This window comes from Lates calcarifer, linkage group LG16_LG22, assembly GCF_001640805.2.
Source record: "Lates calcarifer isolate ASB-BC8 linkage group LG16_LG22, TLL_Latcal_v3, whole genome shotgun sequence".
Taxonomy (NCBI): domain Eukaryota; kingdom Metazoa; phylum Chordata; class Actinopteri; family Centropomidae; genus Lates; species Lates calcarifer.
In genome coordinates, this window is record NC_066848.1 from 16,202,923 (window position 1) to 16,220,779 (window position 17,857).

At 40.3% G+C, this 17,857-nt stretch overlaps 3 protein-coding genes across 3 annotated transcripts; all 3 read right to left on the reverse strand.

Annotated features, from left to right (window-relative positions):
- Positions 1-709: 709 nt before the first annotated feature.
- On the reverse strand, positions 710-9,923 carry aftphb (aftiphilin b). Its single transcript, XM_018661455.2, has 10 exons — positions 9,759-9,923; positions 6,491-7,991; positions 6,217-6,386; positions 5,996-6,123; positions 5,649-5,705; positions 5,259-5,381; positions 5,097-5,157; positions 1,983-2,069; positions 1,671-1,794; positions 710-1,541 (listed from the first exon to the last, which is right to left on the reverse strand). The coding sequence occupies exons 3-10, from the start codon at positions 6,254-6,256 to the stop codon at positions 1,397-1,399; spliced, it is 765 nt and encodes a 254-aa protein (XP_018516971.1). The 5' UTR covers positions 6,257-6,386; positions 6,491-7,991; positions 9,759-9,923; the 3' UTR covers positions 710-1,396.
- Positions 9,924-11,672: 1,749 nt separating this feature from the next.
- Positions 11,673-13,594, reverse strand: LOC108873092 (uncharacterized). The gene is made up of 2 exons (XM_018661219.2): positions 13,192-13,594; positions 11,673-12,106 (listed from the first exon to the last, which is right to left on the reverse strand). Exons 1-2 carry the CDS (start codon positions 13,388-13,390, stop codon positions 11,673-11,675), a joined length of 633 nt encoding a protein of 210 aa, XP_018516735.2. The 5' UTR covers positions 13,391-13,594.
- A 78-nt stretch (positions 13,595-13,672) lies between these two features.
- On the reverse strand, positions 13,673-16,438 carry LOC127138953 (zinc finger protein 239; the record flags this gene model as incomplete). The annotated part of the gene is made up of 1 exon (XM_051076647.1): positions 13,673-16,438. A coding segment is annotated over one exon (1,149 nt), but the record flags the coding sequence as incomplete, so codon positions are not given.
- Positions 16,439-17,857: the final 1,419 nt, after the last annotated feature.

Genomic DNA, 17,857 nt, shown 5'->3' on the forward strand with positions numbered 1-17,857 from the left:
CTCTTCCGTGTATGAAATGCAATCCAGCCTCCACTTTCAGCTTGTAAAAAGAAGTGTATGCATTGGCCCTGACGTCTGAAAGAGATGCTTTTGTAGTGACTGTGTATCTTCATAGTCGTTTCGTGTCTCCTTGTTTTGTCTCCTTTCATTCTATATGTAAAGACATTTTGAGTCTCCATTTAGTCATTTATATCCCTAGTCATTGTGTATCACTTTAGTTGTTTTGTGTCTCTGTAGTCATTTTGTGTCTCTGTGGTGTAGCTTAATGTCACTTTGTGGTCATTTTGTCTCTTTATGGTTGTTTTGTGTCTCCTTGCAGTCACTTTATGCCTTTTTATATTAATTTTGTGTCTCTTTGCAGTTATTTTGTGCCTCTGTAGTTATTTTCTGAATCTTTTTGCGTTTGCATTTCTTCCATAGACATTTTACAGGTAAAAACACCTGACCCCTTTGACCTCTGTGCCTGTCAAACCCATTCAGTAATCCATCCATGGTCTCTGATAGGGAAGTGTAAAACCTCTTCAATAAAGAGATAAGTCAGTCCATGCACGATGAGAAAGATTAGTAGTATTAAGTAGATATTAGGGGAACATTGTGACCAAAAGTTTTACTTTTACAAGTGGTAAATGGTGTAACTGCTCAAACCTCAGGATTAGTCATGTGTAGTGTAATTGATCAAGAAACGAGTAAATGAAGATAACAACAAATATAGGAGTTATACTGGAGGAGTTTCAGTCGTTTTATTTTTTGCTGTCTTTTACAGCGCTTCAAATCAGTTTACTGAGATTACTCTCAAACGTTTTATGGAATTATATTAATTTGAGAAAAAAAAAAAAAAGATAAAATTGGAATCGAAAACCAGAACAGGCTGACACTCTGTAACCTTGAAATAAAAACAACATTTCCATAGAGGGTAAAAATAGTTTCACACACATCTTCATGAAGGCCACTTTACTTGTCTTTATGTCTCCCCTATCATATAAGTATAGATAACATCTGTCTGTATTTTTTGTCTAATAGTAAATAAATAAATACAGAGCCAAACATAGTTTAAGTTAGTGAGTTTGTTTGTAACAGTCTCTAGAGTGAATAAATGCACATATGTGTGTGTGTGTGGGGGGGGGTCAGTTTAAACTAAAATAAACCACACACTTAGTTAAAAAATAAAGACTGCAGACCTACTTTTTTGCACTTTGTAGATGATTGTTCACTGAAAGTAAATTATGAGCTGATACACATGAGGTTATTGAGCCTTATGGTTTTTTGGGGGGTTGAGGCTAAAGATAGCCAGCAGGTGGAGTATTTTGACCAAAGCAGGAAGATTAACTTCTGTCCTTCAGACCTATGGAGTATTTGAATGCGTAAGGGCAACATAAATGTGTGTTTGGAAAAGACATCACTCTAAGTTTGAGGAACTGCATTCTTTGGGTACGAGGATGCTTGGGAACATGAGGACCTTGGCCATCATGAAGGACAGGTTAGGAAGTCCAGCGATCACCCTGCCAGCCTCCGCACTCAGCTCTTCATCCTCTTGAGGTTTCCTTATGAAGAACACACAGCATGAGTATTTAAAGATTGATTTATTGCTCACTGTATGAATTCCTTATTTACCATAATGGTAAAATAAAGACAAAATATGCAAAGTACACAGATGTAACACCTGAGCTGACCTGACTGAAGTGCTGGTCCTCTCTGCATTGGACATCAGGCGATTCAAAGTGTCTTCTAGGTGGCAGCTGTTAGTGCTGGTTTCCAGTTTGCTGATGGTCAACTCATATAGCTCACGGTCAACTCCTTTACACGTGAGCGTGTATAACAAACATATAAAACATGTTACAAAAGAGCACCCACTGAGTATCAAGAGGACTCACATGCTCACACAAGCTAAAATTTAGCAACAGTAGACTGACTTGCTTGACATTAGTATCATCACAGCAAACCTGATGAAGAGTTTACAAAATCCTGCAGTTTCACATGCTGACCTGGTGGAGGACTGTTGCTACGGCTGCTGCTGCTGGATCTGCTCTCCTCCTCAGGACCAAAATAATCCAGGTTGAGAGCAGTGCAGCCTGTGCTTGCAAGGGGAGACAGCAGGTAAGGAGATGTGGGATGGGGGAACTTGACTTCTTATTTATAAAAGGAGAAAAAGCATGCTCTTCTGGCTGATGCTTTCTCCTTTTACTGAGAGAGTGGGAAGATTACGAGAGTGAGAGAGCAATGCAAAGCCAATGGAGTCCAACTTCTCTTTATATTCAGATTCAAAGGCCCCTTAACCATGAAATATCTACACCACCATGGTTATGCACATTATGAACATGACAAAAGACTCAAATAACCCCAGTATATTTTCCAATGCCAACTCTTCCTTTCCTTCCATTTATTGTCTGAATGCAGTTCTTGCTAAATCTTGATGGAAATCTGGATGGAACACAAGATATAGCAGAAGTCAGATCCAAAGTACGACTTCCACCTCAATTGCATGCAACTATATAAATATTAGACTTCCTTAAAGGGTAAATTAATACCAGGCTGAAAAGCATGTTTCACTACCTCTCTGGTTGAATGTAAGTGATGTGTGGTAGAGGTGTTCTCTGTTGCACCTGTAACCACACCTAATAGTGATGTCACGGTGTACTGGCAACATCTGGAGGACATTATTACATCAGTGCAAGGTGAGAAGGTCAACTAGAGGTAAGCAAAAATATTAAGTCTGGAGCCACAGGCCTAAAATAGAGTTGAGAAGTGGGCTACGGAATGATAAGCCCACTTCTTTCTCAACACTGCTAGATTTTTTCACTTTCAAATTTGTCAAGGTTTATGCAGCTTTTTTCAAATATGAGACATATTATTTGCAGAGATGTTCAATTATCTAGGGTAAGTTTAGCAGTATCTTAGAAGTATGACATAACTGACATAAATCCCTGTGGGCTGTGTAGTTGTTTGAATACTCCAACTTTGCATTCAACCACAGAGAAAAGTGATGCTGCTTCTGGCAAGAGAGAAAAGCTGAGGGAAGGAAACAAAGCAGAAAGGATCAACTGATTTATTTCAGTATTTACAGGGATTTCCCACAAGTCCTTATTGCAGTGCATTAAATCTGGATTTGAGCAGCAAATCTGAATAAATAAAAAATAACCTATAAGTCCAAAGATAATTTCACCATTTGGGGAAAAAGACAAAATAATAAATAAAAAAAAAACTTGAACTTTTTTAGAAAATAACTGTTGGCAGAAAGGCACAACTCATTGTGAAATACTATAATTACAGTTACAGAAATATTGTAGAAACACCTTTGATTGGTAATCAAATACTGAAAAAGTGGATTTCAGGTATCAGTTATTTTCTCAAAATGAAGTGCTTTAGAATCAAACACTCCACAGCATGCTGATATAGTATCAACTTCAGTGCACAGGGAGTAAAAAAAGCTGAAAACCAGAAAAGCAGCATAAACTGACAGCAAAATTCTCAACTTCCTTTGGCTGTGTCACCATTTTTTTAATCTTGTGAAATAATGTCTAAGACACATCTTTCCTTTCCATAATGACAGTAGTCCTCCTGGACATGTTAACATAAACACAGAATAAATCAAAGATACACCATAACCAACCAAAATGATGAATTTCAGAAATAGATAAAACAGACTACAAACAAATAATTTAAAATATATGAAGTGCATCTATATAGCTGATTGCTGAGTTTGACCTAAAGTCATTTAAATTCTTTCAGTTTGTTCCAACAATAAATACAATAATTATGTTTTGACCTTTTTGCTGTACTGAGAATTCACTACCCTCTACCGTGCATGTTTTTAACACTCTTCTGTTGTCAGTTATTATGCCTTTATGCTTAAGTAATTTCATCACCAAGTATTTGTCTTGGGTTGTATATATGAATGGATCAAAAGAGTGAGATTCAAAATGGAGCATAAATAATGTCGTCAAAAACTGAAAAATAGAGCAGAGAAAGTGCTTTCTTAACTCAGCAAGGTGCTTATTGGATCTAAATGTTAGTGTTGTATACACCGGTGGAGTCAAATCATCTAGGTGCAAGTTACTTCTTTATCATTAACAAATATTTAGCATACTTTCATGTTACCCACTTCAAACACATGCAGCAGCAAAACAGATTATACTACTACAAGTTTCATTGTCTCTCACTGTTATAAATTGCAAATTAGACCTACTTAATGATTACTTTAAGAATTCACTATGATCAATTAGGAAGAAGCTCTCTCTATACAAACACAATTGTACTAAATCTGAATCTGAAAAATAAAATTCTCCTGAGCAAAGAATAACACTGTTGTTTTTGAATTCTGAAAGATGACTAACGTAATTGAGGGCAACAAACCCTTTACAAGCAAAGATGAACAAAAAAAGTTTCCATCAAAAAGTAAAGACATAAAGCCACAATTTGGATGATTTCTAGTGTTAAGTCTAAGTGCGTTTAGCCATGCACTGGGCAAAATGTTATCAAAATATAAAACAAAAATGGTCCTTAGTAGCCTTCACCCCTATAGGCACCACTTCAAGACAGACACCACAGGTTTTCCCCATCACAACTTGGACTGATAAATACTGAGATAAATTCTTTCTAAAGGGTGACAGCAGATAAAGATAAGACCACTAGAGTAACTGAAGGAGGGAGAAAAGGGAAGCCGGTACAGTGTTTCCCCTGTTAATGTTTTAGAATAACTGTGATTTTTCTGTTTGGTTGCACATCTGTTTTACTTTTGGTCCCAGTTTTGGATCTGTTGGACATTATACCTCTGAAAGTTTTCTCTCAGAAATAAATTATGACATCAACATGATTTCAGAACACTGGGTCTAACACTGTGATTCATAGAGGAAATTCAATAGAATCATAATGTCTTATTTTCAAAAAATGTTGTGGTCTCCCACTTCTGCTGACTGAGTGGAGGGGAAACACAATGTAAATTAAAAGAAGCAGTCATGCCCTGGAGGAGGTGAGGGGGAGTCCAGAGGAGCCCAGAATAAACTCTCAAAAGTTTTGGCTCATTAGAAGAAGCCATGTAAGGGGATGGCTGGTAGTCTACTTCCGGCCCCAGAAGTGAGGGGCTCGGCGAGGGGACGTACCGTCCTGAGAGCTGCTAAGGCCACGGCTGCTCCAATCCAGCTGGCTGGAGGGGAGTGCCTCCTATAGAGAGAGAAGTAAACATCATTTCAATTTAATGTGTTCATGTGTTATGCTATGGTCTCTTTTAAATTAGTCAAATCAAATCAAATTGACCAGTTTACCTGTGTTGAGTCTATTGAGGGGCCTGGTATATCCTGGGGCCCTGGAGGTGCTTGTGCTTGTGCTGCTGTGTATCCTGGAGAACAGACAGCTGGCACAGAATCTTTGGTGGGCTCTAGCATTCCCTGACAGATGTTAAATGGGATGGAAATTCATAAGAGGACACATGACTGTCAGTGGTGGGAACACAGAATACAGAACCTTTACAGAGACAATATAAAAGTGACAAAATAAAGCACTGAAGCTGTCATGACTCACTGTATTTACACAACAAATATTTTTTGTACAGTCTTCTATCACACACCACTGAAACTGGTCATCTTACAATATTACAATGCCTCTTCCAGTTAAAAACAAGCTATTTTTGTTCACATTTCCTGCAGCTGACTCACCAGGCTGGATGCAAAAGCAGGCACGGCCACTGGCTGCTTCTTCATGCCAATGAACACCTTTCGGGCAAAGATACACAAAGTAAAAACAGATTTTAAATTTTAGGAATATTCTCAAAACGACGAAGCCCAAAAGTGTAGAACTTGCTTGGAGTCTGGTTCAGCATCATTTTTATCTAAAGCCACTTACAACCAACTTCTGCCAATCCAGATTTTTCTGCCCTATTTCCTAGCAGCAAACTGAACTGATGTATCACTAAAGGAGCAGTTTCAGCTTTTAACTCAGCTACTGGTGATGGTGCTGTTAGGATTACTGATAAATAGTAGTTTTTATGTTTTGCGAGACTCACAATGTTCCTTGTGTCCACGCCGAGGCACCTGAGCAGAGTCCTGTTCGATATGGGAGCCACTCCACTGAAACTGAAGGCCAACTGCACTGTGGGCATCTCGGTGTGGCCACCACAGGCTCTGTTGAACCCTAAGAAAATGAGAGTAAATCCATCATGCTAAGAAGTCAACAACTGTTACTACTGACAACACCACTTCTCCTAATTCAGTAGGTTATCCTCACCACTGAGCACCACTGAGTTCTGGCATCTTCTCCTCTTCATTCTTAGAGGTGTGTCGGGTGTAAAGCAGGGCACCGAGGCTGAGCACCTCCTCCTCACCGTCCACAGCAGGGACCACCACCTCTGGGAAACTGGCCCAGAGGAGCTGCTGTACTCGGCAGGACAGTGACGCCTGATCAGAAAAAAAAGGAAAGATCAATCCAGGAGTTTAGATACATGTACTGACAGTTTGACTCATTTCAAGATTTAATTGTTATTTTCAGTGATGTCTCCCACCTGACAGCTGTTTCTTCCTTAAATCTCCATATTGTCCCACCCTGTCCTGCACTTCCTCAGCATCCCCATCAGTCTGAAGGCTGCTGACTTGCTCTCTGAACTGCGTCCAAGTTTTTCCCTCGTCCCAAGCTCTCTGGTCCTGGAACTCCGCCCACGACCCTTCTCCATCCTCCTGCGTGGGTGCCGAGCAGAAATCTGCAAAGCTGTCACTCGGTGGGAGGCCACCTAGACTCTGCGCCCTCACATCAGCTGTTTGGGCACTTTTTTGGTCCCTGTGATGCTCTGAACTGCCGTCATTGGAGTCGGCAAGTTCGCCTTCTGTATACGTTGCAGAATGTGACTGGCTAGAGGTAGCGGAAGTTTCCTGAGTCGGAGATTGGTCGCGATTATGAAAACCCTTCTCTGTCTCAGGCAGATTTGCCGCGCTGCTGTCAACAAAAGAGTCAGAATGCCTGCAGCGTCCCAGGTCTTCATCCTCATCATCAGTCTGGTCCCAGTCACTCTGATCCTCTTGGGAAGCAAGAGATGAAACATTTGGTTCCAAGTCAGCAGAAGCACCCTCAAATGACAAATCATCACAGAAGGATGCCAGGTCCTCTGAAGCAGACTCATACACACTGAATGTTTGTGGGACAGTAGAAATGTTCTTCTCTCCATCTCTCTCTGAATCTTCATCCTCGTGTCCCTCTGAGGTTTGTAAAGAATTCAAACTCTGCCTTCTTTCCCTCCAACTCGGCCCATGCTTGCCTGCATCCTCCTCCCCAACATGAGGCTGTTCAGATGGAAACCCCAAAGCTGCTGCAGCTTCCTGAGGCTGATGGTGGTCCTGAGATGGTTGCACGAGCGCCGCATCTCTTTTCTCACAGTGCTTGACCTTAGTGCAAACATTTTCTTTTGCCTTATATGCACAATTAGATCTGGGCTCAGAGTCCATGATAACCTCATGACCTGGGTCACAGATTTGCTTTGTCCCTTCTACTCGGCCAGCCCACTGCTCTGTGCTGCGTATGGGAGAGAAACCACAGCACCAGGGGTGTACTGCCTGCTCTCTAAACACAGTGAAATCAGCAAACCCTGTTTCCTCCTTGGGCGAGCAAGCACCCACTACAGAAGCACCTTGGGCCCCAGAGTCTCCTTCAGCATATCCGTTTGTGAGGTGCAAAGATGATTCAGCATTACAATCCTGCTCTTCCATGTCTTTCTGGCCCCTGGAGTTCACAGTGGTTGCAGGTTGGGATTGTTCAACAGGGCGATTAAAGCTGCAGCTGGGCTGAAGGGTGGCTGGCTTTGTGGGAAGAGAAGGCTGTCTGAGGCGGGATGGCAGCTCAGCGGAATCAGCGAAGCCTGGAGGGGAGTGGGACACCGCAGCAGAAAATCCCCCAAAATTTCCAAACTCGTCGTCCTCCGATCCGGCCTCCCCATCACCATCATCATCCAGCGGAGGGGGGGAGGAGGAGTGCAACGGCATGATGTATGGCTCCATGGGTTCTCCTAGCAGGACCTGAAGAGGACAGGAAGAGGAGCATCATGAACAGAGAAAATATTTCAGTGTGTTGATGGTGGTAACTGCTGAGCACAAGACTGTCAGTCTTTTTTACGTCTCTTGAGAGTATTAAGAAAGAAATGCTGGTCAAATACTGCTTGTGGAACATTTTTTACTTTTGCCCAGACTGTTGGAAAAATTAGCCTGGCTTAAGCCAACAGTGAGGTGGTGCCATCCCCTTGATAAGAAGCTCATTGCCTTGCTAGCTGACACTAGCAAAAACCTTCAAGACCTCCTCAACTGACGTCATGTTGCATACTGACAGCATATTAAATACCTCCATGGACAAATGCTTAGAATGCCAAAAGGACTGGTTGTAACATTACTAATTTTTTTGGAATGTTTACATTACTTGCCTATTGGTTTTAGGTTTGGTTTATTGACTTTATTGATTCACTTTAAGGCAACTAAAGATTGGTCAATAAATGACTAGTCGATCATAAGAAAACTAATCTGCAACTGTTTTAATAATCAATGTATCATTTCATTGAACAACTGGAAATGGCAGACATCAGCTAGTTCCAGCTTCTCAAATGTGAGGATTTGTAATATGTTTGGGTTTTGAACTGTTGGTTGGACAAAACAATCAATCTGAGGATGTCACTGATGTAATTTTATAGAGAAAGTGATTACACAAGGAATTAAATGTAACATTAATCAAAAATGAAAATAAGGTGCAGCATCAGGTACAGCCCTATACAAACCCACTTAACCCACATCATAATTGGGTTTTATGCCATATATCACAATGTTAAACCCTCATGTAACACAGACAATAGTAGAATATGTAATTGTATCATATATATCAGATGCATGTCTAAAAGTTAAAATCCCCCTAGAAAGCAAACATATAAGCATAAGTTGGTAACGAATTCACTTCCTGAGGCACTGAGCGGTTTTGGTTCAGTTTAGACTTTCTGCTGGCTTTGTGAAAAACTGAGGAAGATGCACATGATTTTTCCACAGGAATCTGAAAAAATCTAGACTTTGTGTAAACCTATTGCACAAACCCTTGTATATCTTCTTTTGTGTATCTTAAAAATATTTGGCAAAATGTTTACATCTAACTGCGATAGTTACCAGCTTGATGATTCCCCTTGTGTCCCTGATCCTGAAGTGGAAAAAGTAGCCAGTGCTGTCCCCGGTCAGTAAACCGATACAGGAAACATTATCCGCAGCTTTGTGCTACTTAATTCAAACCAAGTCTGACGCCTGCTGCAGCCACTTCAGCAACATAGATTAGTGCCTGTGTTACATCATTAACACAAACACACAGGAGCTACTGCCTTGCGTGACAAAAAATACATAAACTAACAGGTATATTTACACAATAGATTGACAGTTGTTTAGTGAAGAGTCGGTAAAGCCAACAACAACTGCCATTTTCTCCCGTCTCTCTATCCAGGACAGACAGGTGTCATGCCATTACATGAACGGCTGAATGTGAAGCCATGTAAACACAAGCTGCTAATGAGCTGTGCACTGTCGCTGTAGAGCTAACTGTTAACGGCTAATTAGTTTTACGTTAGGTTAAAATATGGAGCAAAATCCACATCGCGAGTCGCATTCTGCTATCTCGTTACAACACAACTACTGATTAGCTAACATGACCAAAGGCTAGCTAGTGAAGCCACTAACGCTACCCAGGCTATCTGTCAAAAACACTGGCATGCTGTTTAAACTGCTAGCTTGAAATACAGTGACCCGGCTTTTTTTTTAATTTACCAACACTCATTCGCGTTGTCGTCTCTTCACTTCTTCTCTCTCAGTGCCGCAGCTTTGCTCTCCATCACCTTTCAACATCATTCTCCGCTAAGTACAAACTGGGATGCGCAAAAAGTAGAGAGGTCTCACTATGTCGTGTTTCCAGGAGCCGTAATTACCGCCAGGAAGGGGGAAATGCGGGAAATACCCGGGTTCCACTTTGCAGACAGCGACGTCTGCTTTAAAATAGACGATCTTTGTTGTTGTCCAAGGATGCTTTATGTGTACTGGAGAAATTTGACCCCATATCTTTATATAAGTTTGTTCTGCTTCTTTACTGTTATGGTGATGATGATTTTCATAAATATAAGTAGTAGTGGTAGTAGTACTACACATGTTTATTTTAGGGTGAAGTAGAGAAGTAGATAATAAATCTAAGTCCAAAAGATTTTGTTGGGTATTTAATCACAGTTTTTTATATGGATAAATTAAACAAAATAAATATATTTCTGACACTATTAATCTAATCATTCTCATGGGTATTTATCATATTACATTGTAGCAAACCGAGAAATAGTCCTCCTTTGTTTGGTTCATAAATAATTTCTACTTATCTATCTCATCACTTAAAGGAATGTATTATAGTAAAATAGCAGGACAGATTTGTGGGGATATGGATATATCTTGTTTCTTGTTTTGATATACAGTGTGCCCCTTGAAGCCTTCACTCCTTGTGTTTTTTGTTTTCTTATCTATGCCCCCCATATTTTTCTTCTTAATCCACTTTGATAACATTTATATTGTATAATGTCATATGTCTGTATGCTGAATGAGTCCTTGTCTGTTATGATATATATCCTCTTTGGGGTGGAGTAAAAACCTTTTCAGACAAGTACAGTGGTTGGTTTTGTTTTAGAACAAGTGCTGAACAAGCAGTGGAAGTGCAAGTAAGCAAGGATAAACATGGATACAAACTAATGATAAAAGAAAAAAGCACAATAATCAGACTGTAATGACAGGTTAATGAAGCCATAGAATTTTTGGCCTCTAATGCTGGATCCATGCTTTTCATTGTTGGAGACTTACTACTTAAACACTACAATTATCATATAAGCTCTTCATCATTACAAATTAGAAATTTAATTTAATTAACAAAGAAGTGCAAAATGACCAGAAGTTTATGTGGTGTTTATGGCTGAGATCTGAAATGCATGAAAACAACAAAACTTCAACAGAGAAAGCTCAATTTTTGTAGGAATCCAGACCAAGTTACCACCACGGTAACAGTGTCAAGAACAATCCTTGCATGTACATGTACGTGTTGCAGTAGCTTGAGTCCTCAGTTATTGTAACATCAGTGGGAAGGTTGTGGTCTGAAACATTTTCTCTGACAGCTGTAATTGCTTCTCCTTTTCCTCTCAACAGTCTCTATATTGGTTTTCAAACAGAAAGCTTGTGCGAGGCGGTCAGGTTCCAGACAACTGAATCACCACCTACATTTCTGATTTATTCAAAGAAAGTTTTGAAATGAAATGACTAATTATGAGTCTTATCATCAGATAGATAAGGCAGATCTATCAGATAGACTACACAATCGTGTGTGGTTTCCTGGCTTCATGGATCTTCATATGCTCTCTCAGTTTTGAAGCAGTGTGAAATTTTTTGCCACAAACCAGACAGTGAAATGGCTTTTCCCCCCTGGGCTCCATAATGCCACAAGTTTTGAGATGGTAGGTATGGGCGACCATTTTGCCGCATGATTTGCAAAAATATGGCCTTTCCCCTGTGTGCATCCTCAAGTGGACGTTGAGATTTGAACTTTGTGCAAATGATTTTCCACAGAAACGACACTTGTGCGGCTTTTCCCCCGTGTGAATTCTTAAATGCACGGCCAGATGGTCCCTACGAGCGAACGTCTTGTCGCATTCAGAGCATTTAAAGGCCTTCTCTCCTGTGTGAGTGCTCATCCATGTGTCTGATCAGAGCAGAGTCCCTGTTAAATTGCTTGCCACAGAAACGGCAAGCCTTCTCATCCCTCTGGGCTTGCTCCTGCTCCATTATAGAAGCGTCGCCGTGACCCGGACCACAGGAGCTGTCACTCCCGTTCCATTCATCATCATCGTCCAGTGTCACGGTTATGGCGCTGAAACTTGGGAACAGCTGGCAGTCTGTCTGAGTAGTTGTTTCTGACCCATAAAGTCTGACTTTTTCATCCTCAGAAGAATCTGCCTCCAGGTCTGGGATAATACAGAGATCCACCTGCTCCTCTTTCACCTGGTGAGGGTCATCATGGGTCTCAATCTCCTCTACAATGGGAATCTGGTCTGGCTGCTGTGAAGGAAATGCTTCCTCAGAGACTGACTGGGAGTCTAAAGAACAGAGAAGACCCAGGATATAACCTGTTAAATAAAAATCCAGACATGTCTGACACAAATGTATTTCTACAGGTGCAAGTAAGAAGCGTTTTAGTCGGTGGTGTATTCAGATCCTTTACTTAAGTACAAGGAAAAATGCAACACTATGAAAATACACCGTAACAAATTTAAGTATTGCTTCCTACTCAAATAAAAGTAAATAAGCATTATCAGTAAAATGTAATTAAGGCAACAAAAGTAAAAGTGTGTTGTTATCTCATTAAGCTTAAAACATTTCAACTCATAGAAACCTGAAATATGATGAGGAGCTCCAACTGGGGAGGTGAGAAACTGTCCAAGTTTCATCTACAAAATTTTACTAAGCTAATCAAGTATGGATCAGTCACTTAATCGATTAGTTAACTAAGAAGTGTCCGGTTCCAGATTCCTCATCATTGTTAAATGTGATGCCAAACTGAATATCTTTTGGTTTTGGACTGTTGATTGAATAAAACAAGCAATCTTAATATGTTTCCAACAGCAGTGTGAAATTATAAGAGGCATTTCTCACTATTTTCTGACATTTCATAGACAAAACGATGAATTGATTGTGAAAATAATCATCAAATTAATCAATAATGGAAACAATCGTCAGCTGCAGTTTTTTAAATGCAGGATCTTAATCAACTCCAGCTGTCAAGTAAATGTGGTGAAGTATAAGTATAAAGTAGAGGAAGTACAAAGCTGTATTTGAGTAGGTCTAAATGTACTTAGTTACTTCCCACCACTGGTTTAAGGCAGGTGTGGTGTTTTCAGTACTTTTAAAGCTGAAGAATTCACTTTGTTTTTACAGCCTGTGTAGTTCATTTGCTGTCTATGACTTCCTCCTGTGACTTGGTCAAAATATAGAAGAAAAAAAATGCTCTGATTTCCCACATTCAGTTTGGAGGTTAATGTGTCCTGATCCAATAACTTGTGGAGTGGTGGGGTGTTGGCTAACTTCATCTTGTCCTCATCTTCAGTGGCTGGAACCAATCTGTTGCCTAGGCAACGCTGTACCATAGCAACCTACCACATGCTACATAGGCGGTGGCACACACCTGCTCTGAATGATGACGCTTCAGCTTTGACAACGCTCAGCTGCTCGATCTCCTGTTTGAGTTGGATGATTTCCTTCTTAGAGCGGACAACTTCATCCTGATACTCTGCTAGCGTCTTTTCAACGAGTCCAAAGATTTCCTCTGCAGCCGCCGCCAGCCGCTCGTTGACCAGCTCTCTGAGCAGCTGCGTCCCCGACATGGCGGAACACCGGTTCACCCGATGTTTACGCAAGTGGAGGTCTGTACACGGACTGTACAGTAAAGAAATAGTGACAACTGTTTGATTTAACGAGGTAAACTAAGCAGAGGGACAGCAATGAGAGTTTTAATGCTTCCAGTTCAGCTCCAACACGCGCGGGATTTGTTTTCACTGGCGCCCCCTGCTGTACTGGATGGTTGTGTCTCTGTGTGTGGTTGTCTGCACAAGTTCGGTCACGTTGTGTTCACTTTCGAAGAAAGAATACAACCCCTGACAAAAACAAACATTAAATATCACCTTTTCTGCTTTTTATTTATCACCTTAAAAGACAGAAAAATAAACAAGTTTAGACACCCTGATGATAAGTCAGGACTTCGTTTTTTAAACATGCTGTGCTGCCAGACAGTCTATAATTATCTCTGAGCATGAGATGATCTGCAGAAAGAGTGTGAAACCTCCTAAATCAAACCTCATCATCAACTTGATGATGATGATGTATTTAATTCTCATCACTTCAAAAGTCAGCAAACTATGTAATTTAACCATGGGTGTCCAGATGTTTGAATACAACTGAATCTGTGTTGCTAGTTACTGAACATACTGAAGTGATGGTTAGTTTTCAATACGTTCTATTGATTCATTGCAACAGCTGTTACGCAGAATGACTAGATCACAGATTATGAAAAAAAATGAAATTTGTTTGCTTTATTTTCCTTCTTTGCAATAATTAGTTGTTTTAAAGCTGTTAACATCCACATCAACACTGTCAAACTTTGAGAACACCTTGTAAGAATGTGGACAATAAAAATATTAATTGGTTTCTTTCCATTTTGTTACATGCACTGTGTGAAGACCAGGTACACTGTTAAACCATGCCATAGCTATTCAGTGTGGGCTTTAAAGGCCCACATCAACAACCATTTCTGACCCAGCCAAAGCCCTCTAGAGAAGACAAAACAAAGGTAAAGACTTTTGCAAAGTACCTTCAGAGACAGACCTCTCCCCTTCTTCAGATTGGTGGGAGTCTGTTACTGCCATGATGCCATAATTACTGTTTAATTACTGGGTTGTCTAAACGTTTACACAGAACTGTACATTTTTGCACAGAATAAGGAATGTGGCTTTTGTTCCCCATCACTGACACTGGAGGTGATGGATCTGTGGATGCGATCTAGTGATGGCCAGTATGAACAGGTGTGGGCAACTGTTGTTTTAAGACACTTGAAAAATTGTGTCCCTGTCTTTTAAGGCTTGGAAATGGTGACATTCAGTGGTTTGGAGCATGTGAGATTGCGTATGTAATTTGAACACAAATGCCCAGCTACCACACTGAAACTGTCGACTCAGTTCGACATAACAAATCATCACCATATATGACCTGACTAAGTTAAACAATTTAAGATGACTTGAATTATCCAAAGCAAGGCACTACAGTCTACTGAAGTCTCTACCAGGTAAAACAACATGAGAAGAAATAAACCTGAAGGATGCTGATCTTTGATTAGCTTTGATTTCTGTGAGGAAAACAGATTTGTAGTAATATGTATTTGAAGACTGTCTCAGCTATAAGTAACTGCAGTGATGTTACAGCTAGACATGTTAACACCAATTATAAACTGAGTACATGTGGCTAACTGAGTAGTTCAAAGGATCGTGGCTTAGCTGCTTCACTGTTCCTCTTCCCATCCACTCCCTCATGATCTGTCTTTTCCCTGGAGGAAATAATTCTGAGAGGATAACAGAAGAAAAACATAGAGGGGGTAGTGCAGGTCATTTGAAACAGTTTCTTCATTCCTCCACCATTAAAGAAAAAATAAATAATTTACTACACATGAATTATTCAAATCATAATCTTATATCTTCAAAATGCATTTGTGTCACGAAGGCCCTGATGATCTCTCAGACCACTTTAAGTTTTCTTTCTTCCAACTCGCGTCCTTGCAGTTTCTCACTGATGTGTCGTTGCCATGACTCGTGAACTTCCATGTGCACCTTCAGGTTTGAATCTGTGTGAAAGTTCCTACCACAGGTTGTGCAGCGAAATAACTTACTTGAGCTTTTGTGTTGCGTCCCTGTGCACAGTTTGAGATGGTGGCTGCTTGCAAACCTCTTGCCACATTTATTGCAAAAGTACGGTTTCTCCCCAGTGTGCTGTCTCATGTGAACAACCCGGTTAGAATTCTGAGTGAACGTTTTGCCGCAGAAATCGCAGCTGAAGGGCCTCTCACCCGTGTGGACTCTCACGTGCCGAACCAGCTGGTGGTTTTTATCGAACTCCTTGTTGCACTCAATGCATTTAAAGGCCTTCTCCTCTTTGTGATCCTCATCTGTGTTCCCTTTCTCTGGTGTGATTTTGCACTCATTCTGCATTTTGCAGAATTTGAAATGATTGCTCGTGGCAAAACTTTTTCCACATTTGGCACAAAAATATGGTTTTTCCCCCGTGTGCACCCTCATGTGGGCAAGACGACTTGAGTTCTGAACAAATGTTTTACTGCAGTAATCACAGCTGAAGGGTTTTTCACCTGTGTGACTTCTAACATGCAGAACGAGCTGGTATCTTTGGTCGAACTCCTTGCCACACTCCAGGCATTTAAAGGCTTTGTGCCCTTTGTGACTCTTGTCTACATGCCTTATCAGATAAGAGTCCCTCTTAAAATGTTTACCACAAATATGACAAGACTTTTCTTCACTCGGAGGTTGCTCCAGTTCCACAAAGACTTCGATGCCGTTACTCTGATGAGGCGACGAAGAACCGTCACTTTCATTCCATTTGTCGTCTGTGCTATCATTGATACCCACAGTCACAGCATTGGATGATGGGAAGAGCTCACATTTGGTGGTTGGTTCTGATTTAACATGTCTGACTTCAGCATTGTTTGAAGCCTCCGTGTCTGGACTGATACACTGATCCACCTGCTCCTCTTTGACCCGTGGGTTGATCTCTGTTTCCTCCAGGTTGGGAACCTGTTCCACCTTAACGTCACACTGCTGCAGCAGCACCTCTTTGACCTGTAGATGGATCTCTGTTTCCTCCAGCGCACGAACCTTTCAGCTCCTCAGAAACCAGCTTGGATGTCTAAAGGGCAGAGAGGAACGCACATACACTGAAAAACTAAAGGTATTTGTATAGTCATAGTTCCTTGATTTTATTTTAATGAAAGCAGAATACTTCACGTCTTGAAACAAGCCTAGACAATATATCTAAGTAAATACGTTTCATGTCCTGACTATATTTACAATAAAGGCAAAAATGGACTAAAACAAATTTGTAGCTTTATAATAGAAAAAAAGCAGCCCCCATATTTCATATCTTACCTTCAGAGGAGTGAGAACTCAAAAATGCATGTTTAGTCCTGTCGTCTTCTGAATCCTGTTGAAAATAACTTTCTGTCAGAGTGTATTACAGGGTGTATGCAAGACAAAGTAAACTCCTCATGAAAAGTTGCAGACGTCTTATTTTTCTGACCTACAGTCCAAAATCCAAAGACATCACATAAGACAAAGAAATGCAGCACATTTTCACACTGTGGAAACTGAAGCCTGCATTTTTTTCCCCCTTTTTTCTTAATCTATCAGAAAGTTTCTGATTAATTTTGAGTATCTTGACTAATTGATTAATCATGCAATAGAATTCAACAGCACCACAAACTACATCTTGCTGTGGGTACCTAACAAACTGGCAACTTATTGGAGTTTGCATCACAACTGGCATATGTCAACCCTCTGACACGGAGTCTATCATGTATGCAAAACTTTGGACCATGAACAAATAGACAAGTATTCTGTTGATTTCTGAATTGAAAGGAAGTAAATAGTAAACCCCCTAGACTTTTTGTTGCCAGCTAAGAGTCTCTCTATTCTGGATTTAGGAATTTTCACCCACTCTTCCTGCAGATCACTTATGTTCTGAGATATTTTTAGGGCTGTCTCGCAGGCACAGCATGTTTAAGATCTACCCACAGATTTTCAGTAATGTTCAGCTCAGGGGACTGAGGGGGCTGATTCAGAGGCCCCAGCTCATGTTTCTTGAAGAGGTTCATGGAGGATTTTGAGGTTTTCTCTGGATCCAGCTTGTGATTACTTCTTTTCTTTGTCTTCAGGTACAGCAAACTGTATATCTTTGTCTTTTGGACTATTAATACTATATGACAATATAAAGGCATCATTACCTTGGGCTCTGTGAAATTATTATCATGACATTTTTAATTTTCATTCATTTTCTGATGGTAATCAATTAAATGAAACTATTACTACTACTACTATCAATTACATGGAAAAATAATCAGAGATTAATCACTGAGGGAAATAATAGCTTTATTGTACATGTTACATTTACTGTTGATGAAATAAAATGTTTGGAAAAAATGTTAAAAGCAAAAAGAACTTTCACAAAAAAAAAAAGAAAGGAAAAAATTACATATGTAATTTGCTATGACACTACGACTGTATTTCAAATTGTCTATT